The sequence below is a fragment of the Ursus maritimus genome, unplaced genomic scaffold (genome assembly GCF_017311325.1).
Source record: "Ursus maritimus isolate PB19 unplaced genomic scaffold, ASM1731132v1 scaffold_18, whole genome shotgun sequence".
NCBI lineage: Eukaryota > Metazoa > Chordata > Mammalia > Carnivora > Ursidae > Ursus > Ursus maritimus.
The window spans coordinates 8,000,389-8,022,741 of record NW_024424230.1 but is presented as its reverse complement, the minus strand read 5'-3'; the positions used below and the strand labels follow the sequence as shown (position 1 = coordinate 8,022,741).

The 22,353-nt window shown below is 35.3% G+C and overlaps 1 protein-coding gene across 1 annotated transcript in view; it reads left to right on the top strand.

The window, feature by feature from the left end:
• Positions 1-22,353, top strand: part of DOK6 (docking protein 6) — a 187,529-nt gene that overhangs the window by 107,726 nt on the left and 57,450 nt on the right. Inside the window, exon 5 of the mRNA XM_040632353.1 lies at positions 6,033-6,222. Coding sequence (XP_040488287.1) covers positions 6,033-6,222 — 190 coding nt within the window. The remainder of the gene's footprint in view (positions 1-6,032; positions 6,223-22,353) is intronic.

Below are 22,353 nucleotides of genomic sequence, written 5' to 3'. Positions count from 1 at the left end.
AGATAAAGGTCACCAACTAGACAAGATACATTTCCACATTTGATGAGACAACAAAGTTTGGATCTTTTAATGAACCAGCTGCAGTAACAAATTTAATTTAAACAAATGTTTTCCATAAATAGTGACTTTCCTGATGACATGCTACTTAGGGGAAAAAAGCAATTGAATTTTCTTGCCATAAGAAAATCTCAAATATTTAAAGTCATTTTGTAAAAAAAAATAATAATAATAAGTAAATAAATGAAGTTCTTTTGAACAGCAAGTTGCATATACAGTGAGTTTTACTTTATGGATCACTGGTTGATAGAAACAACTAAGTGAAATCCAAAATTATAAATAAATTAACCAGTTATTGATAGCTATTACTAATCATTACAAAGCCATTTTTTATATATGCAATTATTTTATGTGTATCTTATATGTAATTATTAATTTTCTTTAAGTCATTTAAATTAATAATACCTACACATTTTCATTAATGGACTTCAACAAATATTTAAGCCTGCACTCTCTGGAAGACCCTGGAACTGAAATTCAGAACATGGGGTATATCACCAGTGAGCTAAAGAAAGCTTTTTTTTTTTTCATGGGGCTTCTCCTTTTGAGCTACTCTTGGGTTTTAAAAGGAAGAGAAAGAAAAAGTATAGGAGCTCACACCCACCTACCTGAAGTTACTATAAAATTTTAACCTACTATAAAATTTATAACCTCTCCCTGTGGAACACCTGATGGATTTTAATATCTATGGACCTCTTGGTTTTCAAATAATTAGGCATTATACTTAGTTCCATCTCCCATCCTTTTTTTGACGCAACCTTCAAGTCCATAACTTCTGAAGTAGCTGGAGAAGTGGAGTGGGTAGAGTGAGTATGAATGTTCAGCAATTAGCTGACCATTAAAACGTACCAGAGCCCTTCTTTGAAAAAAAGGAAATGAATTGACATCCAGTCCACATTTCCCAAATTTATTATAAGTAACTGAGATACAAAAGATGCATTTTATGTTCATGTAGTCACAGTGCATGGAATGTTCACTATATGCTAGATGCACACAATTATTTAATACATACATTCCAAAAGCCTGTATTTTAAAAAGGACTCTAATTATAAGGGAGCATATGTATTTGTTTTTAGTATGGCTCTTTCTTAAAACCAGTTTTTTCCATCTGCACTGTTACAAGGCGGAAATTATTAAGAAACTGGTCAAAGAGCTCATCATGCTTTTGTGTTCTGTTTATTTATTTCTACTCATGAGATGATGTTTCATGTCATGTTAGAAACTATATCTCAGATCCTCTGCTTCCTGCCACCCCTACATACTCCACTTGTCTCACCTGTCAGGCTCAAGCTCAGAGCTATATTTGGATTGTTCCTGCCCTAAACCAGATCTGTTTAAAACCTCATTGGCTGAGAAAGAAAGGTTTCGGTCCTTCTCGGGGCTGATGACCCATTCAGTCTCCACACATCACCTGGGGTCTCACTGCCTTTTCCAAGACCATTTCTTCTGAGTGTAGCTACCCTTTCTTGCCAGACCTCGTCTAATTCAATTTGCAGACCTTGTTTTGTAGTCCCCTTGAGACTGTTCTTGTGGTTGCCACCTTAACTCTGGTCCCAGGCCTTCTGCATGGTCGATTCCTTTGGACCTCCTCATGCAACCCTAGAGTAGAAATGCCCTTGTAAATAGAACTGCAGTTTCAATAATAGTTGGACATGACATCTTTGTTGGACATGACGATTAGTTTTGTAAATATTTCACCTTGCTATTGTTTTTAGCCACTTAAAATAAAATGATGCTTTCTCATACATCAGCCATTATACAAACCTAAATTTTATCAAAATACAATTTCATAGGTAATGTGTTTGGGATTTTTTTTTTCACTCTAGAATTCTATAGTTCACATATGTGAATACATCTTAATCTAATATTTTTTACATAACCTTTGCAAAAATTTATTTCTTCACACATTCAGCAGTCTTCACAATACCTAATGTTAGTAGAATTTTTATTCATGTTTCAGGATATTATTATCATTAATATTTTTAAGATTTTATTTGTTTAAGAGAGAGAGCACAAGCAAAAGGAAGGGGAGGAACAGAGGGAGAGGGACAAACAGACTTTCAGCTGAGTGTGGAACCCCACATGGGCTCGTTATGGGGCTCGATGCCAGGACCCCAAGATCATGACCTAAGCCAAAGTCAGATGTTTAACCGACTGAGCCACCCAGGTGCCCCTTATTATCATTATCTAAAACAGCTAATTTCTGTACTTGCTTCAGCAGCATATATATTAAACAGCTAGGTTTTTTTCTAATTCTTTTGGGTACTTGGAAGTGTGTTGTTCGGTGCTCCTTAACAGCGTTCTTATTGTTATTGTTGATTACTTTAAAAGAAAATAATTCAAATATACATACATACGTTGATGAATTGAAAATTGTCTTTCATATACCTCCTTTCTATGCCTCTCACTTCTTTTTTTTTTTTTTTTAAGATTTTATCTATTTACTTGAGAGAGGGAGAGGGAGAGGGAGAGAGAGAAGCAGACTCCTTAATGAGTGGAGAGCCTGATGTGGGGCTCCATCCTAGGACCCTGAGAACATGACCTGGGCCAAAGGCAGATGCTTAACCGACTGAGCCACCCAGGTGCCCCGTGCCTGTCACTTCTTGTGTTCTAATTCACATAAGAACTCTTTCCTGCCAAATCAGTCATGAGTCAGTTGAGATGGGATTACTTTATTTGAGCAAAGATTAAGGGACAATTTTGAATTAAATGTGCTGGTTTGTTCTATTAGAACATTGCTTCACTTTCAAAAACATCCCTCATAGTTCCTCCAGTGCCACTAATTCCTTGACAATACTCTAAAATGAGCCTTGCAAATCAGCAGTTCTCAAAGTCTGGTCCCCAGAGCAGCAGCATCAACAGCCTCTGGGAACAAGTAGAAATGTAAGTTGTCCTGCCCCAGCCCAGACCTACTGGATCAGAAAAAAATAAGGATGGAGGACTCCCTAGCAAGCTGTGTTTAAATAAGCCCTCCAGGTAACTTTGATGCACACTAAGGCTCTCAGCAGTAAAAACCAAAGGTAGGCTTTTAAATAAGAAAGTGACGTGATTAGAGGGTGATTAAAACACCTGCTTCATACAAGTATTTCACAAAGTTAAACATTTAAAAAAGTCATTTCAGGGGAGCCAATTTTAACTATTACATATTGAAATGGTCTTTCCAGTGGAAACCGTAACAAATTTTAATGAAGCAACATAATTTTACATTATTACGGGCATAAAATAATTTACTCACAGTAAATGCAGAAACATTTTTCCGATGACAATGGAATCAAAGAAGAATAATTTACTAGATAACTTGAGCTGCCTTCATCCTCTGCTGGATTAAATTAGTCTACTTTTTAATTGAATCTCAAATCCTTGGAAATTAGCCATTAGGATAAGATGGCTTTTGAAAACTTAAAAATGGAAAATAAAATTCCATAGAATAATTCCTTTTGTAGGATGAAAGAAATAGTATCAAAAGGAAGGTTGGAGCATTCCAAACCATAACACGAAGAGGTTAATGTGGATTGCTAGGTAAGACTAGGAAAGTAGAAGGTAGCAAGAAGATAAATTTCACCTGCTTTACAGAGCCCACAGCAGGCCCGTGGAAGGACTCCCTCAGGGCAGGTTATCCAATCTCTTTGTGTTTGTTTGTAAATGCACCTCACTGATTTTGACATTGAGAGCCCTACCTCATGTGAATCTTATTAAATCCAATTCATTATTTTTCTGTTTTTTAGTTCCATGTTTCCCCAATGTCTGTTGTGATGATTGTACTCTTTCTCTGTTTATTTTTTCTAGGCTTTATCTGCTAACATTAGAGCACATAGATAGTTCAGTGAAAATGCAATGGTTCTTTTGGGTCCTCTGTAATACCCCATAAGTTATAGGTAATTTACCATGTTATCATCCATGTGGTGGACAGGGTCCTTGATGCCAGGGTTATTTTTTTGCATTTTTTTTTCAATATCAAACTATGGGTGTGAATTTCAAGGGTCAGTGCAGCCTTCACCAACACTAAAATTGGCTAATGATGTTTATTTCAATATCTTAGAAGAAGTGTTATTTCTTGACATTTTGACAATGATTCTTTGCTTGCTATCTTCAGACTCTTAACTGATGGAGAGGAAGGAATTTAGAGGAATGTTTTACATTCCACTTTCATAACAAATGTTTTACCTCTGCACAACAGATGCCACTGACATGATTACTTCCAAATGTAAAAACTGAACTTCATCAAAAGGGTCTTGACCAAAGAAAAGAAGATTTCTATTCAGGTGTTATCTATAGGCATGAGTCACTCTGTTGGGTCCAACTTTCATTTATACTCTTACATGAGATCAGACCCCTTTGATTGGCTACTTGTAATTCTATTGGAGTGGGAATTGTGGTGGCAATGTGAGTGATGTCTTTAATGGGAAATATTGAGATTTTACTCCATTGCACACAAGAATTTTAAGATTTATAGTGTGTGTGTGTGTATATATATACATATATATACTTTTTATTGCAGATAATTAATGGGGCAGTGATCCTTCTTCATTTTTTCAGCTATATACCTTGTTCTCCTTTCTGTAGGAAATGGATGTGAAATCCATATACATATTAGTTTTATGGGTCAATGATCTAAGTAAAAAATTGAATCATTAGATTATTTGGACAAAAATATCTAGACACTTGAATATAAATATTGTCCATATGGTTACTAAATTTCAAGCTATCGTGCTTAAATTCAACTTAACCCATTGAGAATCTGAATTTTTTTTTTTTTTTGGCATCAGCAAAGCAATACTCCACAAAGTACCTGCCACAGAAAAGATTCTTTCTGTTATACAGACAATTCCAGCTTAGTACCAGCAAGCATTCAGTGTTTAAGATCGTGGCATTATGATGGATGATGGCACATTCCTAAACATATTAATTCTTTTCCAACTACAGCTGTACCATTATGCCTCTCAAAATCATTAATTCAACAGCACTGCCTATCAAGCATGATTCACAATTAAATTCAAACTCACAAAGATGTATCTATCAATAACTCTTAAACTTTTTGTTATCGTGACATTATTTTTTTATAATTCCTCAATTCTTGTGGTGCATATTCATCATGGGATATATTTATCATTCATATAATTAACCAATATTTATTAATTACTTACTATAAACCAAGAATACAGTGCTAGGAATTAGGGATATTTTATAGGATACTTTATAGGTCATACCAAGTTCTTTGCTTCCTGGAAATTATGAACTAACCTTATGTTTTATGAAGTGCATCTAATGCTTTTAAATGGGGATCAGGGGCTGAGAATTTTGCAGTAGCCTTTGAGATACACAAAAAATTATAAAGCAAGATTTGGAATCATTGTCTAACAATCAGACTTTGAACTCTAGAATGTCCAAGAATGAAAGTGACTGTGTTTTTATTTTGCTTACCAAAACAGTATCTGAGGTCCTGCCGAAAGTAGTAACGAGTATCTGCATTTATGTGCTGAATTTGACTGTGAACACAATGTATTATGAGAGTCAGTCTAAGTGTGCATTAAATACTTCATAACACAAAAGTAAAATGGAGTAAATTCCTGCTTAAATTAAATAAGACATTCCTTGCAGGAGTTAGGTATATGATATGCATTTAAGGTTGTGTGAAGAAGCAGACAGTAAGCATTATTTTGGCAGAGACCTCACTTAGCTTTTACCCTTACGTTTCCATGGTACAATTTAACCATTTCATCCTCTTCATAGAGAATATATGCAACACAGTGTAGAATGAGTGAGTGAACAAACTAATGAGTAAGAATATTTTAATTAGCTCATTTTCTCATACATCCAATGGGAAAGGGTAGTGTTTTGTACTGTGTATCAATGTTCCCAAGGGACATAGTAATGCTTTCTAAAGGTTGTAGGGTAGGTATATAAATAATACAGTGCTACCATCAAGAGTCAGACCTCTTTTCACTTAATTTGCTTCATTCTTTGTTTCTTTGCAGAGAGATTCAATGTCTATCTTATGCCTACACCAAATCTGGATATTTATGGTGAATGCACAATGCAGATCACTCATGAGAATATCTATCTCTGGGATATCCACAACGCCAAAGTCAAACTGGTGATGTGGCCTCTCAGCTCCCTGAGGAGATATGGACGGGACTCAACGTGGTTTACCTTTGAGTCAGGAAGGTAAGCTCTAAGTGCCACAACCAACATCAGGAGGTGGGTGACAAATAGACACCTGAAGGACAGGTTCTGTCCACTAGTGCCCAGGATCACCGCTGTTTTTGGAAAGGGTAGAAATCACCAAATATATAATTTCTTCAGATTTTTGCTGATAATCTATGACAGGTTAATTATCCCATTTAAAACAGTTCAGTCTTTTACACTGACTGCAAACTAATTTCATAATTATTTTAATCATGTAATATATTTTATGATATTATTATAATACTGTATTTTGGGTGTATCCTATAATACTTTCAGTGCAGTAGGATTCCCATGGAATTCAACATGTCCCTTTATAAGCAAAAAAATTTGAAAGGACTTTTATATTAAATTGTTTATATATTACTTTTTAGGTTTCAGATATGTTAATTCAAAATTCATTTATCCAGATTTTTATGTTAATAACATTAATTAAGTGTAAATGTTAATTCAGAGTGAGTGAAGAAATGTTGGCAAATCTGTAGTATATGAAATGCATAACCCAGATTTTAAGTAGAATATGTCAAATCAAATACATTGGTTTCTTGGTCATAGCATATGGTTGGAATCCATAAATGTCTTAAACGAATGCTTGTTTCATAATCATTATTTACAGACATGAGTTTAGACATGAGCTTCAACCAGCTAAATGAATGTCTTTGTGCAGTGACCCTTTGTGATGTTGCTGTCATTCGTCCAAGACAAGACCTACTTAGAATTGGGGATTCTGTATAAGAGATGTTTAATGTAGTAGTCTTCACACTGGGAACATGATTTATACATTCTGAACATGTATTATAAGACAATTATAATGAAGTTTTGTTGTACTTGATACAGCAATTTTAATTTCATAACTTTATTCTTACAAAACTATTATATACTTATTCAAGGTCAGATTCTAATAATATCCATCTAGGTTAGGCCAAGGCCATATGTCTTTTAAAACGTTAAGGAAAAAACCTGAGCTGAGCTGAAGTAATTTTACCAGTCTGGACCCTTTTTTCTAGGTAATATTAAGCCCTCTCTCACACTGATTTCTCTAAGAGCCTCCAATTCTATGTTTACTTAGTGGCTATGAGTTCACTCAACTGTCTATTTTCAGTCTGCCTAGATCCTGACAGTAATAATAGTAATCAAATTCTAGATATCTATTAGGAAATGAAAATTCTCTTAAGAAAATGAATATTTTTAGGTATATACACTATTTTAAAAATTATGTGGTTATGAAAAAGGAATTACAACTTATTCACTGGCCTAAGGTTTATGATACACATTTTTTTTTTTTACTGGCCATAAAAGTTAGTGTATGTTTGGAAAAAGTAATGGCTTATGTTCATTATGTAATAACATTGCCTCCAGAATTCCCTCCTTTGGATTTTTCTGCTAGGTATTCCTATTTGTCTATATTTTTTTAATGTTCATTATTGACATAGAGTTGACATACAATGTTATATTAGTTTCAGGGTTGCAACATAATGTTTTGACAATTCTGTCCATGATTCAGTGCTCACCATGATAAATGTGTCACTATTTGTGATCATACAATGTTATTACAATATTATTGACTATATTCCCTGTGCTGTACTTTTCACCTCCATGACTCACTTATTTTATTTTACAACTGGAAGTATGTACCTGTTAATCCCCTTCACCTATTTCTCCCATTCCCCTACCCTCTTCCTTCTGGCAACCACCAGTTTGCTCTCTGTATTTATGCATCTGCTTCGGTTTTTTGTTTGTTCATTTGTTTTGTTTTTTTTAGATTCCACATATAAGGGAAATCGTATGGTATTTGTCTTTCTCTATCTGACTTATTTCATTTAGCATAATACCCTCTAGGTCCATCCATGTTGTCGCAAATGGCAAGATTTCGTTCTTTTTTTGTGGCTGCGTCATATTCCAGTGGGGTGTGTGTGTGTGTGTGTGTGTGTATACACACCACATCATCTTTTTCCACTCATCTATGAATGGACCTTTGGGTTGCTTCTACATCTTGGTTATTACAAGTAATGATGTATTAAATGTAGGGGTACATGTATCTTTTTGAATTAGTGTTTTCATTTTCTTTGGGTAAATACCCAGCAGTGGCATTACTGGATCATATGATATTTCCATTTTTAATTTCTGAGGAACCTCCATATTGTTACCTGTCTATTCCCTCATTTCAGAAGGCATCTGCTCAGGATTTTAAATAACAAGTAAGGTTTTTTCTTTTTCTTTTCTGGTGGTTATGTAGAATTTTCATTCCATTTGTACCTGTGCAACAGTTTTTGCCAATTTCTTGTTCCTCCTAAGTCTATAAGGGGGACGTACTGGCTCTCCACAGTGATTAAATTGATATTCTCGACCAAAATATCAAATTACCTGATATGTAACTTGGCTTATCTGACAGTCAATATTAATTGGTCTTCTATGATCTTGGTAATTTTTAATAATCTTAAGGTACATTAAAAAAAACAAAATATCCCAAAGTAGGTAAAGCCTATAATCCTCAAGTTTTTTCTGTTTTATTTTTGTTTTGCTATTTGTTTAGTTTTGTTGGTTTAGGAGATATTTTTTTCTACATTTTTTGTTTGTCAGAATAACTTCTTAAAAAAATAAATAACAATATTTAAAAATCATCTTGACACACACACTCCTACCTGCCCTGGGAATCAGAGAGAACAAGATTTAGGTCATAGCTCTGTCACTTGTTAATAACTTAGCATGGGGCATTTGACCCGTCTGTCTTCTGGTTTTCTTCTTTGTATTAGAATTATAAACTCTACTTCCTACATAAATTTGGAGAGATTAAGTGAGTTTGTGACTATGAAGAAGCACCGGGCACAGTATTGTCACATAATGGGCATTTAAGAAATTGTGATTATGTACTCTTCCTCAGAAATCATATAATCTGTGAAGGTATATCCTCGGCCAAACACTGGCAGTGTGAGGAGAGATAAGCCAAGCAAAAAGCTTGAGAGAAGCCAGCATTCAAATACTGAAATGATCACTAGAAACTTGATGTCTAAGACTAAAAATCAGTGTTACCTGTCATGAGTCAGGAATTTGAGATGAAAATGGGACTCGTGCAGCAAGACTGGAGTACAAATAAGGGGAAAATACTGAATGGCTGTCTTTATGCTAACTGGTGCTTGGAGCATAATTTTATGGGTTACTAGGTGCCTATTTCATTGAAGAGTCAGGAGATATACAAGAACTCTCTAATTTACTATGTGTAATACTTTGGAAAGAGTTACACTCCAATAGTATTGCTGTGGGAAAATCAGAGTGTAGAGCAATGAAAATCAAACTTCCTTACTCTTAAGTAGATTAAGGGAAAAACCTAAAGGAATCTTAACAAAAAGCTACTAGAACTAAGAAGTAAATTTAGTGAGGTTACAGCATATAAAGTCAATATTAAAAAATCAGTTTTATTTTATTTACAAGCAATGCATAATTGAAAGGGAAAATGTTTTTAATATCTCTTATAATGTCTTAAAAATATGAAATATATATAGGTTGTTTTAACAAAATATGTGTGAGACCTGTACATTGAAAACCACAACATATGGCTGAGAGTAATTAAAGAAGACCAAAATAAATGGAGATCTATACCATGTTTGTGAATTGGAGGATGCTGTATTCATAAGATAACAATCCTCCAAATCAATGTATTCCATTGTAATCTCAATAATAATCCGAAATGACTTTTCTAAATTAAATGACGAGTTGATACTAAAATGTATTTGGAGTTGCAGAAGACCTAGAGTAAGCCAAAATAATTGGGGGGAAAATGTATTTGATGGATTTCTACTACCTGATTTTAATACTTGTTATAAAGCTACAATAATCAAGATGGTGTGATATTGACATAAGGATAGACCTAACAATCACTGGAAAAGAATGAAAAGTTCAAAATAGACACCACATATATGGCCAGTTTATTTATTTTTTAATATGCTGCAATAATTCAATGTGAAAAAGAAATAAATGGTGCTAGAACGACTGGATACCCATTAAGGAGAAAAACGAACAGCACTTACCTCACTGCCATGGACTGAATTGTGCCCACCTCCTCCTCCTGCAATATTCATATAGCGAAGTTCTCATCCAAGTGTGACGGTATTTGGAGATGGGGCCTCGGGGCCTTTGGAAGACAATTCAGTTTAAATGAGATCATGAAGGTGGGCCCATCATGGTAGGATTAATGTCCTTTCAAGAAGAGATACCAGAAAGCTTGTTCTCTCTCTCCTGCCATGTGAGAACACAGGGAGAAGGTGGCCATCTACAAGACACAAAAAGAGTCCTAACCAGAAACTGACCATGCCGGCACTTTCATCTTGGACTTCCAGCCTCCAGAACTATGAGAAAATAAATTTCTGTTCTTTAAGCCCCCTGTCTACAGTATTTTGTTATGGCAGCTCGAGCTAATACACTTCACCATACCCCTCAAAAAACTCCAAATGGATATATGGACTTAAATGTAAAAGCTAAAATTACAAAATTTATAGAAGAAAATATAGGGAAATATTTCTAACCTTGAAATAGGCAGGTTTTCTTAAATATTAAACTGAAAGCACAATCAAAAAAATATTGCTAATTTGGGCTTCCTCAAAAATAACAATATCTGATCTTCAAAAGACATCCTATAGAAAATGAAGGGAAAAAATGAGAAGGCAAACCATAGACAGGGGAAAAAAAATTCACAAATCCTGTATCTGACAAAGAATTTTTATTTGTAATCTTAAAGAATTCTTACATCCCAAAATAGGAAGACAAATAATCCATTAATAAAATAGGCAAAAAAATTGGACAGGTTATAAAAGAAGATATGCTGATAAACCGTACCAGCAAGAAAAGATGCTTATTATCATCTTTAGTCATGAGGAAATACAGATTAAAACCACAAAAGACACCAATATATTCTCTCCCCTGCCAAAAGACAAAATAAAACAAAACCTTGACCCTGTCGAGTGGAGAAGGAACAACTCTTACTCAGTCTCATTGATAATGTGAGTGGGAAAAAGAACACCCTTTCAAGTGATAGTTTGGCATTTTTTTGTGTGTGTGCCATATGACAGAGCAATTTCACTTCTAGATATTTACCCACCAAAGCAACATATAAATACTTGTGTTGGGAGAGTTATTCATAAGGGTCAAAAACTGGAAACAATCTAAAAATGGTCATCAGTACATGAGTGGAAAGACAAATTATAATGTAGTTATACAAGGGAGTACTACCTACCAGTGACTCGCAACATGGTTAAATCTCAAAAACTTTATTCTAAACAATATCTATGATTTCATTTCCAGAAAATCCTACAAGAGGCAAAACTTAACTGGTAGTGACAGAAAGCAAATCAGTGGTTGCCTGTGTTTGAGGTTGGGGTTGGGAAAGAATGGACAGCAAAGGGGCACTAAGGAAATTTGGGGAGTGATGAAAAATGTCCTGCATTCTGACGTTCATGAAAAAACATGGAACTGTTTACTAAATATTGGTATTATTATATGCAAATTATACTCAAGTGTTTTCAACATGAAAAAAGTTGTTGGGAAAGAAAATAGAACATTAACAGGAATTATGTTATATTCTTTCATACCGTTTGGATGTTTGGCAATGAGCATTGTTACTTTTATAATAAAACACTTTCTCTGGAAGGAATGGGGCCAAGAAAGGAAAGAGAGCCTCAGCATTGTCTGGACAAGGAGTCTTGAAGCTATGAGATACAACTAGGCTTTTATTGCTAGAGAGGTACTACAAGGTCAGAAATCTGTTTTTGTAACCTGGCCAGGTGTTACACTTTCTACATTGTGTATGTAAATCTCCATTGTTCCCCTTAGTATTGAGAATTATTTTTTTTAGATACCTATATTGTCTGATTAAAAAGTTAATACAAGCTTTTGAAGGAGATGTTGGAAAGAAAAGCTTAAAATCACTATACTCTTTCCATCTTAAGATAACTGCTTTTAATATTTTGATGTACTTCTTTCCAGTGTATTTTAAAGTCAATGCAAGTAAAGATATTTATCCTCATTTTCACTTAATATTATACCAAGAAGTAATCTCTGAGTCCTTTAAGATCAAGATTCAAATGGCTGTATGGCCTCTGAACATACAGCTATGCCATCATTAATTTAACATTAAGAAGTTTCCAAAATAAACTGATATAAATAAAGCCACACTGACCATCTGTGAAAAGTTGTGCAAATCTCTGATTATTTCCTTAGCAAAGCCTTTTTAAAGGCTTCCTGGGTCAAAGGATGTGAATGTTTTCAAGGTTCTTCACAATATAGCAAATTGCTTTCAAGGAAAGTAGTGTCAATTCATACATCCCCTAATGGTACAAAGAGAATGCTCTTTGTGACCCTACAACCACAAGCATTAAAACGATGATTTAGGATGTTTCTATTTTGATCAAGGACTTTGATAGTTCTTTCTCTTTTTTTTTTTTTTTTTCTTTTCTCTTTTTGTTTGTGTCTTTATGATTGGAGGTCTGGCTTTGCATATACTGTTCATTTGTATTTTTTTCCTTCTCTAAATTTGGATGTCCTTTGCTCTTTAATAATTGGACTATTGACCATTATTCTATGCATCTATTTTGTAAATTCCAGACTACCTCACTCTTGTTAAAGAGAGTCAAAGGTGGAAGGTTTGCCCATGCTTGATCCAGAGAAATAAAAGTAAGACATTGTATTCCCTGCTCAGGACTGGGGCTTAGGGAGAGAGAGGAGGGCATGGATGATGAAGACAATTTAAAGGACAGATTGGCAAGTGAGACCCAGCCAGTCATCCTAGCAGATGAAGATCTGTATTTCCTGGGTTTTATCTTATTAGCTTTTTGCAGAAAGCATATTACTTGGTAGCAATTTCTAGCCGTTTATTTATACTACTACATGTATTGGAAAGTAATAAATTGGATATGTCAAAATACTCTTTTTCACTGACAGGCTTTTTTTCAAATGCATTGTTAAATTCCACTGTACCAACAAAATGTAAAAAATAAATAGTAGGGGAGGACCTAAACCGTTCTTTCTGGAGGAACATACTTCACACATCCTCATAATTATAATCATACACCATAAACTTCAGGGAGCACATGGCAGGTATGAGAACAGAAAGAGAACAAGGACCAGGAAGATTTCAGTGGGAATTGTCCCTGGAGACGCATGGTGTTTGGAAGATGAATTCATGGTCTCATGCCAGCTTAGAGCAATCACTCTTTTACCATGATGATTGTAAGTTTGCATTTTAAGAGTAAAAAGCAACCGATTTGCTATGCAGCGTATTTTTTCCTCAAAAAATCAGAAAAGCTCTCCAGACCTGCAGAGGAAGTCATAGGATTCCTGATTATGTGCAATTTTATCCTGTGAAAGACAAAATTATGTTTTTAACTGCTGATGTGGCATCTTCACTTCATTCAACTTCATAAATATTGTAAGCAAACATCAGAATGGGTTCAAATGGCTGCATAACAAAATTCAAGTGAGCCCCAAATCCTTTTTTTTTTATAAAATTATTGTTCAAAACATAACCTCCCTATTCAGCACAATGCTTAATATCACAAAATCGGCCCTTAAAATACATATCTTACTAATTTTGATAATATCTTTATTTAGAAGCTTAGGAAAAATCTGGTTACAGATTTTAACAACTGGAAATGTAAAACATTGCTTATTACAGTGTAGTCCTTTTGTGAAGATGGTTAATGGAAGCAGTTTTGTGTGCTATAATCAAGCATTCTGTGATGTCACAGGTAGACATAATTTATTCCTAAACCTTTTGATTCACAAACGGAGAGAGAAATCCTTCCTTCTCTACTGCATGATAAATTAGTTAAAGGGAAAGGTAGGGCAGAGAGCTCTTAAATAGGACATCAGACTATGTTCAGATATATATATATATATTGAACTGTATCAAAATTTAAAACTTGCCTCTGTAAAAGATACTTTTAAGGGAATTAAAAGATAGGACAGTTCTGGAGAAAAGATTTGGAAGTCACATATTTGACAAAGAATTTGTATCCAGAATATATAAAGAACTTCAAAATTTAATAAGAAAAAAACACAACCTGTAATTTAAAAAACAGGCAAAGCATTTGAGCAGACATTCCTTCAAAGATGTTATATAGTTGACCAATAATCACACTAAAAGTTGCCAAACCTAATTAGTCGTTAGGGAAATACAAATTAAAATCACAATGAGATACAACTCTCAACTTATTTTTATGGCTAAAATTAAAAGGAAAAGTCTGACAGTACTGAGTGCTGACAAGAATACACAGCAAATCGAACTCTCATATATGTATTGGTGAAAATGCAAAATAGTGTAGCCATTTAGGAAAGCCATTTTGACATATTTTTATATGAAATAAGTATACACTTCACCTATGACCAAGCAATGCTAATCTTAAGTTACTTCCTCATGAAAAGTAAAAATATATGCTCATAAAAAAACCTTGCACATGAGTAGCCATTTTATTCATCATTGCCAAAAACTGGACAAATCAAATGCCCTTCATCGATTGGATATGCTGTGGTAAATCGATAGAGTGATAGCAATAATTCAACTGATACAATTATATAGGTGTATCACAAATGCATTATTCTAAAGGAAAGAAGACAGATCCAAAAGACAGCATACTCTGTGAGTACATTTATATGATATTCTGGAAAAAGCAAAACTATAGCAATAGAAAATAGACCAGCATTGCCAGTTGGTAGGGTGCAGAGAGGGATTGACTACAAAGCAACAACATAAGGGAAATTTGGGGAATAATGAAACTGTTCTTTATCTTGATTGTGGTGGTGGATATGTAACTCCATACATTTGTCAAAACCCATAGAACTGTATAGCATAAAGAACAGATGTTACTATATGTAAATTTTTTTTAAATTTAAGAGTAAATTTTTAAAAGGAAAGAGTTTCTCATATATGGTCAATTGATTTTTGACAAAGGTACCAAGACCATTCAATGGGGAAAGGGCAGTCTTTTCATAAATTGTGCTGGAGAAACTAGATATCTAAATGTAAAAGAATGAAGTTGGCCCCTTACTTATCACCATATAAAAAAATTAACTCAAAATTAATCAAAGACATAAATGTAAACCTGAAACTTGACAACTTTTAGAAGAAAACATGGGGGGAAAATCACAGCTTTGGATTTGGCATTGATTTCTTGGATATAACACCAAAGGCATAGGCAACAAAAGAAAAAAAAATAGACAACTTGGATTTAATGAAAATTTAAAGAATTTGTGTATCAAAAGACAATATAAACATAATAAAAAGACAACTCACAGAATGAGAGAAAATAAGTACAAATCATATATCCAATAAGGGATTAATATCCAGGATATATGGAGAACTTCTAAAACTCAACAACTACAAAACAACCCAATTTTTTAGATGAGCAAAGACTCACATAGATATTTCTCCGAGAATATATACAAATGACCAACAAGTACATGAAAAAAATACTCAGTATCACTGATCTTAGGGAAATGCAAATGCAAACTGCAATAAGATATCACCTCACACCCAACAGAAATGCAATTATCAAAAACAAACAAACAAATTGGAGCCCTGCAGTGTTGATGGGAATGTAAAATGGTAGAACAGCTATGGAGAACAGTATAGAGGTTCCTCAAAATGTTAAAAATACAATTACCATATGATCCAGCAATTATACTTCTGAGTATACACCCAAAAGAACTGATAGTAGGTCTCAAAGAGATATTAGTATATTCATGTTCATAGTGGCATTATTCATAAAGCTAAAATCTGGAAGCACCCACTGTCCATTGATGAATAAATGGATTTTAAAAACATGATCTATACATATAATGGAGTATTATTCAGCTTTTTAAAGGAAAAAATTCTGACATCTATTCCAACATGGATGAACCTTGAGTAAATTATGCTACGTGGAATAAGCCAGTCATTAAAAGATGAATGTTATATGATTCTGCTTATATGAGGTACTTAGAGTAGCCAAAATCATAGAGACAGAAAATAGAATAGTGGTTGTCAGGAGCTGGGGGAGAAGGAATGGGGAGTTACTGTTTAAGGGATACACAGTTTCAAATTACAAAATGAAAAGAGTGATGGGGATGGATAGTGGTGATGGTTGTACAGTATTATGAATGCTTAACACCACTAACTGTATACCTAAAAATAGTTACAACAGCCAATACAACATTGAAGAAAAAGAACAAAGTTGGAAGACCTACACTACCCAGCTTCAAGACTTACTATAAAAGTAATTAAGACTGTGGTCTTGATGAAAGAATACATAAATAAATCAGTGGATTAGAATGAACAGCTAAGAAATAGACCCACATAAGTAAAGTCAACTGATCTATGACAAAGTAGCAAAGGCAAGACAGTGGACAAGGAGCTTACACACTTTGCAAACATTAACTCAGAAATGGATCATAGACCTAAATGTGAAATGCAAAACTATAAAACTCCTAGAAGATAGCATAAGGAGAATACCTCAGTGAACTTGGGTATGGCAACGACATTTTAGGTACAACACCAAATGCAGGATCCATGAAAAAAGTAACAATAAGCTCGACCTCATTAAAATTAAAAACTTCATGCTTTTCAAGAGACAATGTCAAGAGAATGAGAAGACAAGCCACAGACTAGGAGAAGGCATTTGCAAAAGGCACATCTGATAAAGGACTGTTATACAAAGCACTCTTAAGGATCAACAATAAGAAAACAAAACCCAATTGAAAAACAGACCAAATGACCTAAACAGACACTTTGTTCAAGAAGATAAGGAAATAAGCATCTGAAAAGGTGTTTCACATCATATGTCATCAAGAACATGCAAATTAAAACAATAATTAGCTATCACTACACATCTATTAAAATGGCCAAAATTCTGAACACTGACAATACCAAATGCTGGCAAGGATGTGGAGCAACAGGACATCTCTTTCATTGCTGGTGGGAATGCAAAAATGGTACAACCACTTTAGAGGACAATTTGACAGCATCTTATAAAACTAAACACGCTCTTACCATACAATCCAGTAATCACATTCCTTAGTATCTACCCAAAGGAGTTGAACATGTATGTCCATACACAACCATGCACATGATATTGTTAGCAGCTTTATTCATAATTTCCAACACTTGGAAGCAACCAGGATGTCATCTTTCAGTAGGTGAATGGATTAAAAAAAAATGTGGTCTATGCAGACAATGGCATATTTTTCAGCACTAAAAAGAAATGAATTATCAAGCAATGAAAAGACATGGAGAGATCTTAAATTGCATATTAGTACGTGAAATTTAATTTGAAAAGACTACTCACTATATGATTCCAACTATATGACATTGTGGGAAAGCAAAGCAATGACACAGAAGAAAAGAGCAGTCAGTGGTTCCTAGGGGTTAGGGGAATGGATAGGCAGAGCACAGAGGATTTTTAGGGTACTTAGAATGCTCTAGATGATACCATATTGATGGATTCATGTTATTATCTATTTGCCTAAACCCACAGAATGTACAACACCAAGAGTGAACCCTAATGTAAACTATGGGCTTTGGGTGATTTTGATGTGTCAGTGGAGGTTCACCAATTGTAACAAATGTCCCATTCTGGTGGGGGATGTTGCTAATGAGAGAGACTATTTATGTGTGGGTGCAGGAAGTATTATGGGAAATCTCTGTACCTTCCCCTCATTTTTGCTGTGAACCTGAAACTACTCTAAAAAATTGTCTTAATAAAAAAGGTTACATTGCACACGTTAAATATATACAACTTTTGTCTATTATACCTCAGTAAAGCTGGGAGGGAAGAAATCTAGTGTCTGGAAATGTTGAAACATATTTTTGTTCTGTGTTTTATACTAGTATCTTTTCTAGTAATCTAATACCTCATTGTGTCAAAAGATATGATAGATTTCCAACATCTACTGGTAATTTCTGCTAGAAACAAGGAGCATTCACAGCCCAAGTGTTTCTTTTGACCTGCCTCATGAAACCTGAGATGTGTTAGTAAAGCTACTTTATAGTGGAAGAACGTATGTTTTTCCAGCACTATTAGCACTATTGGGTTAAAATACCAGTTCTTCTATATATTAGGCAAATTGATTTTCATCTTTGGTTTTATACTTCTCATTTGTGACAATAAGGAAGGGAATACCTTTCTTGTAGCTTTTTGTGATGTCTGTGAGAAATAGCAAGTGTTAAATATATTCATTGTTCAAAATATTTAGGGCTTTCCCCCCTTTTTTTAAAGATTTTATTTTATTTTATTCTATTTTACTTTTGAGAGAGAGAGAGCACAAGTGGGGGGGGGTACAGAGGGAGAGGGAGAAACAGACTGCCTGCTGAGCAGGGAGCCCTCCATGAGGCTTCATCTCAGGACCCTGGGATCATGACCCCAGCCAATGGCTGCCGCTTAATGTACTGAGCCACCCAGGTGCCCCAGGTTTTTATTTTTCTCTTTTAATCTTTAACGTCTTCTGATCTGTTTTATTTATGATAATTAAAATTATTTAATTTAGTAAATTTACAGTTTTTAAAAAATCAAATGATCTGGAAACTATAAAATGATGAAAATCTAAACAAAAATTTTAAAAGGACGGGAAGCCTGGGTGGCTCAGTTGGTTAAGAGTCTGCCTTTGGCTCAGGTCATGATCCCAGGGTCCTGTGATGGAGTCCCACCCACATTGGGCTCCTTGCTCAGTGGGGAGCCTGCTTCTCCCTCTGCCTGCCACTCTCCTGCTTGTGCACTCTCTCTCTGACAAATAAATAAAATGTTTTCAAAAAAATTTTTCAAGGGGAATAGAGAAACAACTGTTTCAAAACAGCTGATTTGGGGGACACCTTGGTGGTGCAGTCGGTTGAGCATCTGACTCTTGATTTTGGCTCAAGTTGTGATGTCAGGGTCATGGGAGCTCAGCCTTGGGCTCTGTGCTCAGTGCAGAGGTGGCTTGGGTTTCTCTCTCCCTCTCTCTCTGCCCCTTCCCCTCCTCCTCAAATAAATACTTTTTTTTAAAAAAAGCAGCTGATTTTGACACAATTTCAGTTTCCTTCACAACGTGAAAATTTTGTTTTTTTTCTTTAGTCTTTTGCTGTTGCTATAAAACAAACAAAAACATAATTCTAAATCTTTTAAGTTTAATGAAATACATACTAGCTTAAAATGTACATGATGAATTAATTACTGTCATGGTCACATGTGTGACCCTAACAGATAAAGATACTGATGAGTTCACAATCTTTATCTAGAATTTATTCAACACCAAGAAAAATATTGCCTTGTGTATGTAAGTGGAGATATAATTTTGATTCTCTTCCCAGATTTTTGTTGTGGGAGGTTTAACATCTGTCCATCAAAACTAGATGACCTGAGTGCACATGTATCAATCTGTTGATTTTTTTTTAAAGAGCAAACTATTACAATTTTTAAAATGTGAAAAATTTAACATTCAAGTCAGTGGCAAGTTCATTTGACTAATGGAGAACTAGAATATTTTCATTTGTGTGGGATTTTGATAGGACTATGGCTGTTTAATTGAAAAACAAACAAAAAATAATTAAAAATAATAAAAAAGGAAAAAAAGAAAAACAACCACTTTAGCCCTTCTTTCCTCCCCAGTCCATCAGCCTCCCAGTGTTGTGATGCTTATGAGTGTGGTTATCACTGGCATTAAAATAAATGAACCCTAAATCACAAGATTGATCTTGAGTGACATCTTAATTCACTTTGAATATTCCTCTTAAAGAAGGTTTCAGAGATCGATCAAAGTACCTTGGATAAAATAGTGATATGTGCATCACCTCCAGAGGTGACCACTTTCCCAGATGGAATCCGTTTGTATGTTTATATTCAGCACATTTGTTAAAACACAATCTCTGGGGGCGCCTGGGTGGCACAGCGGTTAAGCATCTGCCTTCGGCTCAGGGCGTGATCCTGGCGTTACGGGATCGAGTCCCACATCAGGCTCTTCCGCTATGAGCCTGCTTCTTCCTCTCCCACTCCCCCTGCTTGTGTTCCCTCTCTCGCTGGCTGTCTCTCTCTGTCGAATAAATAAATAAAAATCTTTAAAAAAAAAACAAAAAAAAACCACAATCTCTGTTTTATATTAACACTCTGCAGCTGAAACCACAAAATCATACCCTGGTGTTTTAGCTTTCTTCATGGAAGAATGTTGATTTCTTCAAAGGAAGGGACCCTTTTTGATTCTCCCTATATTGCCTTGGACAGTGACATGAATGTAAAAATAGGTGTTTGCTGAATTTAATCAACCCTTATATATGTTTCATCTGATAGCTTTCAAAGCCCTCGTTTCAAAGTATATTATTTCATTTTATGCCCATATCAGCACAGAAGGAGGACATAACAGAAACATTTTTATCAAGTTTTCATGGATGAGAAAATCAAGTCTCAGAAAGGTTAATAAAGTGTCCCTGAGGTCACATGGAAAGTAAGTGGCTGGCAGATGCAAAAGTCTAGTCTGAGTTTGTCTGATTCATGCTCCCGTGTTTCATCACACCGTGACTGCTCAGAGAACAACGATCTAGTGCTATGATCTGAATGTCTGTGTCCCCTCCCAAATTCACACGTTATTAGGAGGTGGGGCCATTGGGAGGTGAGTTAAGTCAAAGCCTACTGGAGCCCTTCATGAATGGGATTTACTGCCCTTATAAAAGAGACCCAAGAGGGGTCCTGTCCACCATGTGAGGACAGAGTGAGAAGACGGCCATCTAGGAACCATGAAGTCTTACCGACAGCAGATCAACCTGTGCCGTGATCTTAGTCTTATAGCTACCAGAACTGTGAGAAAAAAAGTAAATGTTTTTTGCTTATAAATCACCCAATAGATGCTATGCTGTTACAGCAGCCCAAATGGAGTAAGACCCCTAGCTACTCTTATTTATTTAAAGTTATTAAGCAAGTTAAAGGATTCATTATTAAGATATCCCACAATATATATATATCTAAAGCTCGAATCTAAGTTTACTTGTCTGTGCTGAAGGCACTGCCTATAAGATAAAGACCACATTTTGGCCAGGGGGGTGGGGGTGGGGGGGCATGACTTTATCTGCTTTTCTAACAGTCTCTGCCTATTTCCTTGCTTCTTACTCTGAACTCCAGCAGGGAAGGAAAAAAAAAAAAAGGATAATAAAGAATCTCTGTGCTTTGCTCGTGCGTCCAGCCACCCCGAATGCCAGCCACCTGCCACCCGCTCACCGCAGCTTGAGTAATTCCAACTCATTTCCTTCCGTGAACCTTTGCTAAGTTCCTAAAATGGGATCTGCTGCCCTTTTGCTTGGATAGTACTGCTCTCCACTTATTTCCTTGCTCCCCTACTTTTCCAACATCCAGTGCCGTCTGGGGAACCCCATGACCAGTTCCAACAAAGGGCTATGAACAGAGGGATATATGTGTGCTTTATTTTTTGATGCAGGTCCTGTCCTGGTTGCACAAGATAATTGTTCAGAACCAAAGTGTATTAGCATGAGTGAGAAGTTCCTATTGCATTCAACCCCTGAGATTTTGTGTGTTATTTAAGGATAAATCTGTTTGGTCCTAACAGAAATGGATAGCAGGAGGCATGCTGCAGTAATAAATAGCCCTAAAATAAGCACTGTAACAGTGATTGGGCAAGGATAGAAGGAAAATGGTATGGCCACTGGGAGAGTGGTATCACGCAGGGCTAGACATTTGGTGAAACTCTTGCCTCTTGGTGTAATTTATGATAACTTGTGGGCTGACTGCATGTGTAATGAGCTTCTAGATAAGGACAAATTTGTAAGGACAAATAAAAATTAAAAATAAGAGGCTTAATTCTCTCTGTTGAAAATGGGGAGAAGCTTTATCTCCCCGACTTTTTCCAAGAACACTTACTTCAAAAACTTACCATTGTAAGTACTTCTTTCTCTCTTTGAAATAGGTATAAATTCTTCTGAAGACTAAATAGGTCTTTCATCAGCTTTAGGACCCTGGAGTAATTTCTTAAGGACTCAGGAACCAAGTCTTTGAAACATAAACATCAAAGGAGAGAGTACCCCTGGCTTCCAGGTTGTATGGGAGGGTAGGAGCCTAGTGTCAGTGGGCACCTTGCTCCAAATTGCAAAACAACTTTGTCATAAAGCTGTGAGAA